The 9,116-nt window shown below is 41.4% G+C and overlaps 1 protein-coding gene across 1 annotated transcript; it reads left to right on the top strand.

The window, feature by feature from the left end:
• Nucleotides 1-5,273: 5,273 nt before the first annotated feature.
• Nucleotides 5,274-8,013, top strand: LOC149218090 (patellin-6-like). Its single transcript, XM_089383805.1, has 4 exons — nt 5,274-6,646; nt 6,765-6,889; nt 6,989-7,130; nt 7,212-8,013. The coding sequence occupies exons 1-4, from the start codon at nt 5,495-5,497 to the stop codon at nt 7,458-7,460; spliced, it is 1,668 nt and encodes a 555-aa protein (XP_089239931.1). The 5' UTR covers nt 5,274-5,494; the 3' UTR covers nt 7,461-8,013.
• Nucleotides 8,014-9,116: the final 1,103 nt, after the last annotated feature.

The following is a 9,116-nucleotide window of genomic DNA, read 5'->3' as shown; positions in this document are numbered from 1 at the left end:
AATTCTTTTAGAAATTCTTTTAGGGAAGATGACTGCATAATGACATAAAGAAATCATAACCAACGGAGTAGGTTCAAAATCGATGAGCCCGCGTAGTATCAGGTAGTTGGTTAGGTAAAGGCTGACCAAATTGAAGATCGTCATCTCGCCCTTCGGTGGAATGCGTAATTACATATATAATGAATGATTGGATTCGATACCTTAATTACATATATAATGAATGACCAATATAAGTACGCCTATAAGAAAGCGTAATTCAAAATATAAAGAATGACTGAAAGAACTGCCAAAGAAGCATTCAAAATAGAATATATATAGTTTTATTACGTATATAATTAATGCATTTGAAACAATGTTTCCGAAGGTTCATCACCTTCAATATCGAAAGGAAAGGTCCTCTCCTTGACGAGCAACTCTCTTTTGGGGGAGGGGCCCCAAAAGGGAGGACCGACAGGGTGCGTAAGCACACTCGACTGTCAAGGCCGCCATCGGCTCGACTGATAAGGAGAGGTCCGGCAGGGTGAGGGATTTATCGCTCATCCATCATATGGATGAGGGTGAGCCTGTCGAACTCTCGACCTATGGGAGAGGTAACGAACGCTCGACTAAAAGGCCGCCATCGCTCGACTCTTTTTTTTACTTATTTGGGGGGGCCAATAAGTAAAATGAAACTTGAAGAACTAAAAGGCCGCCATCGCTCTTTGGTTACTTATTTGAGAGGGGCCACCCAATAAGTAAATTGAAACTTGAGTTGCTCGACCAACCTTTAGTTACTTATTTGAGAGGGGCCACCCAATAAGTAAAATGAAGGCAGGGCTCGACCAACGGGCCGCCATCATGCCCCCGGCAGGGTGAGGTACGAACGCTCGACTGGCCGCCATCGCTCGACCAACGGGCCGCCATCATGCCCCCGGCAGGGTGAGGTACGAACGCTCGACTGGCCGCCATCGCTCGACCAACGGGCCGCCATCATGCCCCCGGCAGGGTGAGGTACGAACGCTCGACTGGCCGCCATCGCTCGACCAACGGGCCGCCATCATGCCCCCGGCAGGGTGAGGTACGAACGCTCGACTGGCCGCCATCGCTCGACCAACGGGCCGCCATCATGCCCCCGGCAGGGCTCGACTGTTAAGGCCGCCATCGTGAGCCTGCCGAACTCTTTTTTAGTTACTTATTTGAGAGGGGCCACCCAATAAGTCAAATGAATTTCTTGCTTGCTTGACCTTTAAGGAATGGGGCAAGGGTGCGTAAGCACGCTCTCAATTAAGGAGAGGGCCCCATATTACTTAGGGGTCACTCACTCATTCCGATGGGTGAGGGTTTGAACGCTCGCTTGACGTTAGGAAAGCGAGGATGCTAACGCACACTCGACTGTCAAGGAGAGGATGCGTAAGCATGGCTCGACCAACGCCCCCCACCCAATAAGCATCAAGGAAGCAGGCGACTATAGTAAATCTAAGGAGAGGAAGGATGGCTCATCCGAAGACTATTTACCCACCCACCCCAATCCCCAGTGAGGAAAGACGCATATTTTTGCCAAATCTTTCCATTATTAAGTATTGATATAGTTTCGAAAGCATTCAACCTTGCCCGATGCGGACAAGCGACTACGTGCCTCTCCCCCTTGGTCGAGCGACTACGTGCCTCTCCCCCTTGGTCGAGAGTTCGCTTGCTCACCCTTTTTTTATCTATATTTTAAATCTTTCTCTTAAAAAGAGGCAGTATTGATACGGAAAACATTCAACCCTTTCGTCTTTTATTAAGTACGGACATTTCAGTTAAGTACGAAAGAAAGTAAGTTCAGAAGGAACGAATAAGGGAATGAGACGACTATTTATTGGACTATTCCATAAACAGATTCTACCAAATTTATCTACACTAATCAGTTTTTATCCATTTCTCTCTTATATTGTAGTAACGCCCTTAATCATGGGTTTTGAAAAAGACTTTTCATGTCATTCCCATTTAGGTCCGATTCGGATTCCTCTGCTGTTTCCTCTTCTTCCCGAACCTTTCTCTCGGAGTGATAAAGAAGATGGTACACCCGAATCGTATTCTTCGAGTGCTTATTGCTTGCCAGAAATCCTACTTCTGCAATTGGTAGGTCACCGGGTTATTAGAATAAGTGGTGTTTTCCGTAGTTTTCCCATGTTACAACTTCCGTACCAATTTGATCGATCCGAAATGAATTGGTTAAACATTCCACCAGGGAGCCCGATCTTGACTCTTATGTGTGGTATTCATTCTCGTTCGGCTCTTGGAATCACATCCAGCAGTGGTTGGAACAGCTCGCAAAATCCAACCACTTTACCTACTTTATCACCCCCAATCGTTCTCCGTACCTCTATCGAAACGGAATGGTTTCATGTTCCTTCATCGATTGGTTATTCCTCTCCGTTCGCATCTCTTTTTCCAATTTCGGTCTCAATTGGTTCACAAGATTCAATGGCCGAGCAAAAAGAACCCAATCGTTTCCAATAATAAGCCTGCCTACGCCTTTTGAACCCACTTTTTTGATAAGAACCCAACGGAATCACCCCATACGAACGAAATCTTGCCAGAAAAGAATGTGCTGTGCTTGAGAACCAGTAGCTAAATAAGAATGTGCGGAGGCGGCGGGCGGATCAGACAATCCAACATCATTACAGTCCAAGCTTGTGAGTTTAGGAAGGTGGAGTGCGGCCAGCCATTTGATTGAGGTAGGTGGGGCATGTACATTTCTCTGTGCTTATCTGTGCATGCATGGTTTGTATGGCTGATTCGTGTAGGTAGGTAGAATGAATATAGAAAGGGGTGTTCGGTGAAGCGGTTGGCTTTGGAAGGCAGGGAGGATGGTCAAGAAAGGTTTGGAAAGGACAAATAAGCCCGGTCAAAGGAATCCACGCCACGCTCGCTCTATTATATATCTATACGTCCACGGATTATCTATTCTACGTAGATAATGGATGGAAAAGAGAGAGATGCTTTGGAAATGAATTTTCTAATTGTCCAAGCTCAACCTTACTTAACATAATCTTCACATAGTAGGTAGATAGTGCTACTTCACATAATCCTAGTGATAACATCCCACTAATAAGTATATATAACATAATTTCACATAATTTTAGTGATAGTATAATTCTAGTGAATAAGCTTAACTTAGTTACAAAGACAAAAACAAAATTATTTTTAACTATGTTAAAACTTTATAAAAGACCCAAATTTAAATTAAAATAAAACACCTTAAAAGTTGATAGCAAGGAAGTAGCTATAATGTGGATTTGTAAGTTTTTGTGTCATTTGGATATTCTAATATTTATGTATGTGATCTTTATGCATTTTTCAAAAGGAGTGGGAAAACCTATCATAACTCAATTGTCAAACCAACAATGAGGACAACCATCTCTAGTTGTTAACAGCGAGTGCTGGCTGACTCGTCACCCTTATTCAAGGAAAACCACGCCACTTGGAATAACCACGCCACATGGAATAACCCGCTAGTGGTCTGTAAGGGGCAGACTTTCACTCCTGCGAGATGCCTCTGGGTCTTGGGTCGTTAACCCATTTTCTTGTGTCTGAGAAAGATGAGCTTCTAGCCAAGCAGAAACAGTTTTAAGACATACTCCAAACCCTATATAATCTTTCGTCGTAGTCTAACTAGCCGGAGGAATTGCCCGAAAAGTTATGGAAATTCCGGTCATATTTAGAGAAAATCCAGCAAGGATTTTTGTAAATCCAAGTTATAATTGTTAAACTTCAGAATTTTAAGTGTCCTAGACGTTTTTGATGGTGTTGAATCTATTTCCACCATCAAAAACACAATTCAAAAACTGCCTCTACAAGATTTTTTGAATTTTTTTTAGGCGGATTCCAGCTACTTTTGACCACCCGAACAATTCCTCTGTCTCGGTAGACAACTCCTAATCTTTCTAGCTCATAATCATAAATATATAAACAAATTCGTGAAAAATAACTTAATTTCTTTTTAGTAACGACTTGTAAAACATTTATATAAAATGCAAGATGAATTGCCTTTCCTTTTCCTCGTGAGAGTGCAGTGAATGAGAGGAGGAGCGACCAATGATTGTTCATCTCTCGTCGGAGCGGCTTCAGATTGTGTCAAGATTTTATTAGTAATTTAAAACAAAGTTAATTGTACTTTTCTAATTATAAACAAATATTTGTGGACCAACACAATAACGACCTAATCTTATCTATACTTCTCTTCATAATAAATTAATGGCGAAAGACTAATGGGCCCACCTTTCGTACTTTTAACATACTCACCAGCCTGTTCTCGTGGTAATACACAAAGAAATGTGTTGTCAGCTCTGCCGCTGTCAAAAATGTGAAATTGCTCAAATATTGTTAAAAAGGAAATTAAAATATATTATAATTTTTCCCAAATTGAATAATGAAAATGACACCACCTATTCCCAAATAAGAAATAATGCCTGCCACATATTCCATAAATTAAAAAAAAAGGAATCACAAAATAGTGGTGACTCGCGAGTCGCCTGTCTCTTTCTACTGCCCAAAAATAATTGTGGTGAGTGGTGGCCATGAAAGTGAAATAGCTTACATTGATGATTGAATGATTTAGCAATATGGGGATAAGTACAATGAAGTTTAACTGTTCTGGCACTACACGACAAGTTCAGGGGGTCGTGTTATTCATGGATTTGCGTTGTACACATGAAACGACAATGCCACGAGAGCATTGACGCCCGCCAATCATGCTTTCGTTGTCCTTATCGTGGTCCCCACGTGGCCACACCTAAATACGTTCATTCCGTTTTAGCTCTCTCCACTCTTGTCTTTTTTTTATTCACCGCGAAAATGTAAATGCAATCATGATGGTTAATACAGGATTCTACGTCCCGCCACCTGTCGACCTCCATCTTTGGGCTGTTACATGCCACGTGGATATCTTACCTGTCATTTCGTGAAAAACGGAAATATTGTTGGGGTTACCCGCCGGCATAGGAATTTCTGGCAATTTGCAGATCTTTAATACCCCAAAATATATTCTGTCCGTCATGCTAGCCATAAATCTTCCGACTTCTGTCTGTTCGTAGATTTTCAGTATTCCGGCGGCATCTGCGGTAAGGTTTCCGATGAGTATATAAGGAGTCGACGGACAGGCTGGCAGGGCCGCGGTGTTGGTGGCGGTGGTTTTATGATCGGACGGTGAGGATTGGAAATGGCAGCAAGGATTGTAATTGGCCACCTGCGCCGCTACCTTGGGAGGGGGAGTTGGCACTGAGCTGTTTATTCCCATAAACTAGTTTCCTACCTTAAAATAAAATGCTCTTTCTACCCATTTAAACCCCATAAGCTCCTACTCCAAGGAAGGAGAAAGACAGAGAGAAGCAGGCAGCTGACAATCACCGGGGATTTCTTCTCAAGCCTCCTCGTCGGTTGAGAGTTCGATACGCGTAAAAGGCCTGAATTGTCATTTTGTCATACGATCAATCCATCCAAGTTCTCTGTTTTTTTTTTTTTAAATCGCGACATGGCTGCCACTACAGAGGCCGCTACTGTTCCTGTTCATGTTACTGTGCCGGCCGAAGCTCCTGCAAATGTTCATGTTGCTGTGCCGGCCGAAGCTCCTGCAAATGTTCCTGTCGAAGCTCCTGCAACGGAAGCCGTGAAGGTTGAGGGCGAGGCGGTGAAAATATCAGATGCAGAGGCAGGGGCTTCTGTTACTGAGGAAGGAAACCAGGAGCTGCGTTCTTCGTTCAAGGAGGAGAGCAACTTTGTGTCCGATTTGAAGGAATCGGAGAAAAAGGTTCTGCAAGAGTTGAGGGTTCGAGTCGAGAAAGCTCTCAAAAATAATGAATTCGTTGAACCTCCTCCTGCTCGGCCCAAGTCCGAAGAGTGTCGCAAGAGCAGTGAAGGCGAAAAGACCGAGGGCGTAAAGGAGGTTGTCGAAGTTGAAGAAGAAAAGAAGACGATCACCGAAACAGAAGTGAAAGCCGAAGCCGGAGATGCTTCAAAAGACAAAACTCCAGTTGAGGAAACGAAAAGCACCCCTGCGGCTCCAGTTACTGAAACGCCTCCGCCAGTCGAAACCCCCGCCGGGGCGCAGAGTGAAGTCCCCGCCACCGAAACTGCGGCGGAGGTAACCGAGGCTGCTCCCCCGGAAGACATCTACCTGTGGGGAGTCCCTTTGGCGCCCAGCAAGGGCGATGAGCGCACAGACGTCGTGTTATTGAAATTCCTCCGTGCCAGGGACTTTAAAGTTAGCGATGCCTTTACTATGCTCAAGAACACGGTCCTATGGAGAAAGAAATTCGGAGTGGACGGCATACTGGAAGAGGATTTGGGGCATGATTGGGATGGGGTCGCCTATATGCATGGCTATGATAAGGAAGGGCATCCCGTCTGCTACAATGTCTACGGCGTTTTCCAAGACAATGAACTCTACCAGAAGACCTTTGGCGATGAAGCCAAGCGCGAGAAGTTCCTGCGATGGAGGGTTCAGCTTCTTGAAAAGGGCATCCAGGAGCAGCTCAGTTTCAGTCCCGGGGGCGTTAGCTCCATGGTCCAAATCACCGATCTCAAAAATTCGGCATCTACTCTTGGCAAAAAGGATCTCAAACAGGCTGCCAATCAGATCCTCACCCTCCTGCAAGATAATTACCCTGAGTTCGTTGCCAAAAAGGTACATATCGTCTTGATTCTCCTAAATTGCTATGAATGTTTCCATTCGACGATTGCCATTAATTAATCGCTGGTTCCGTATTTCGTTAAATAACGAAAGCCTGTCTATGATCTGTCAGATTTTTGTCAATGCCTCCTGGTGGTACTTGGCTTATTATACCATGATATCTCACTTTGTCTCTCCAAGAACCAGTAGCAAGTTTGTTGCTGCCCGCCCTACCAAGGTGTCGGAGACCTTGTTCAAGTAAGCCTAGATTTCGGATTCTGCCATTTAATAACATATGCAATAAATGAATATTGTGATATTTCGTTTTGTCCTGTGATGAATCTTTTGAAATGGCAGATATTTTTCTCCGGAATATGTACCAGTACAGTATGGAGGCCTGAGCCGAGTAAATGATCCTGATTTTAGCGCTGCCGAGGGTGGCGTTTCGGAGGTGACCCTCAAATCAGGGAAACAGGTCATTGAGATTCCAGCCACAGAGGTAATACTAATAACCATTAGAAGAAGAATAAGATAATGATCTGGTTACCTAGGGATTGACATGTGTGATTTGGATTTACAGGTGGGAAGCGCACTGCTTTGGGAGGTTACTGTAGTAGGGTGGGACGTGAGCTACGGGGCACAGTTTGTTCCAAGTGCAGAAACGAGCTATACAGTGATTCTTCACAAGACAAAGAAGTTTTCCCCCAATGAAGAACCTGTTCGTCATTCTTTCAAAATTGGAGAGCCAGGGAAGGTGGTGCTAACCATTGAGAACAATTCGTCAAAGAGAAAGAGGATTCTTTACAGATCCAAAGTGATAAGCACCTGACTCATCTCGCTCTGCCCATGCTATCACTGGCCGTAGCAGAGGGCCTGGCTCTGTAAATTGCAGAATTATTTTTACTATTCCTGGGTGCTGACATTTCTGGCGATGGGGGGTAGGAATGCAAGTTAGGCATTTATTTGGCAGTATTTTTGCGCATATATATATATATATAGATAAGAGTCATGGACGTTGTGCACCTCATTGGGTAGCATCATTATTGGCACAGAGATTTGTAGGAAATAACTTGTATAGATTATATAGACAAGGGATTATATGTACAAGGGATTTAGATTATTGGCACTTTTAGATTTGGCTTCGATTGATTTGCAGACCAGATTCAGAAAAGAAAAAGTAAAAAAAAATGAAAAAAAATGAGGAGCATCATCCAAATTCCGATCCATCCTGCACATTTGGTTGCTGGGTTTTGTAAATTGGCTGTATACTGTCGGGGTTCGTTCATCCATCCAGATGTTAATTTTGTTCCAGAGATTTGAAATATTTGTTATTGTAAGGTTTGCGTTATAATAGATACAGATTATTGTCGTTTTCATTTGTATTTTCTTCTTTCGACTTACTGGTCGACATTATTTTATATTTTCAGTAACATATTTCGCCCTCCTTTTGAGAAAACTGCAAAAGTGAATGAATATAGTGTTGTATTTGTCTTTTCGTTGCTCAGGGAATTGATAATGATAACGATTGCCAGTTGGGTGTGATGGGAACTCATTTGATATATATATATATATATCTGATTTTTAAATAACATATATAGGTGGGAGGAAAGGGTATGTAATGTGAAGCTTTAAAAAATAATAGAGAAAGTTATGTAGATAAGCTGGCAGCTAGCTCCTGGAATAATCTATTTAGCTAAGAGTTTGTCCAGAAACTGAAAATTCAGTATGAAACTTCACAAAATACTATCTTTAATCTTATAAATATTAAAATAATTTCTTTTTTCTTTTTGTCCTTTTTTCTTTCTGTTTCTAGATAAAATATTTACTCACAAATTAATCTAAACATAAACCATAAAGCAGAAAACCAGATTAATTTTCATGGGCGTAAAGTGAATATCTTGTTGCTACGGATCAACCGAACCATGGAAGGATGTTTTGAAATAAAAATGATAATTAAATAAATACTTCGCTGTAAAGGCGACTCTACATATTAATTAATCGCGATCATGGCCTCTTTACTGGCATAGTTGAGCAATGGGCATGTTCCTCCCTCTGCTTACGTCCCCGCACACATTTATTGTTTATACCCATCACAGAATAAATGTGAATTTATTTTTTCTTTTAAGAAAAGGAATTGAGTGTTTTTTTTTATTTTTAATAAAATTCAGGAGAGTTTTTAAAATTATAAGTTTGAATGGTGTAATATATAAAATTTGGGTGTTTAAATAATTTATTTTGTATTTAAAAATATATTTTAAATAATGAGAATTTAAGATTTTTATATAATATATGTATAGGATGAATGTTTTAAAAGTTTTTAACTAAATTAAATCTAAATTTATTTATATATTTAAAAATAAATCTTAAATAATAAAAACTCACAATTTACTATATAATTTGTTTTATTTATTTTCAAATAATATTTTCACAATCATATATATTTATGATATTATTATTATATTTTTTGAAATTGATATTATATAAA

The sequence above is a fragment of the Pinus tabuliformis genome, chromosome Q, assembly GCF_031772625.1.
Source record: "Pinus tabuliformis cultivar Carrire ecotype Pingquan chromosome Q, CPIR1, whole genome shotgun sequence".
Classification (NCBI taxonomy): Eukaryota; Viridiplantae; Streptophyta; class Pinopsida; order Pinales; family Pinaceae; genus Pinus; species Pinus tabuliformis.
Note: the sequence above shows the minus strand (reverse complement) of the source record. Positions and strands in the feature narration are given on the sequence as shown.

Coding starts and splice junctions, on each gene's coding strand:
- LOC149218090 (XM_089383805.1), top strand. CDS start 5,495: ATGGCTGCCACTACAGAGGCCGCTACTGTTCCTGTTCATGTTACTGTG. Junction 6,647..6,764: donor CTGAGTTCGTTGCCAAAAAG/GTACATATCGTC, acceptor ATGATCTGTCAG/ATTTTTGTCAATGCCTCCTG. Junction 6,890..6,988: donor GTGTCGGAGACCTTGTTCAA/GTAAGCCTAGAT, acceptor TTGAAATGGCAG/ATATTTTTCTCCGGAATATG.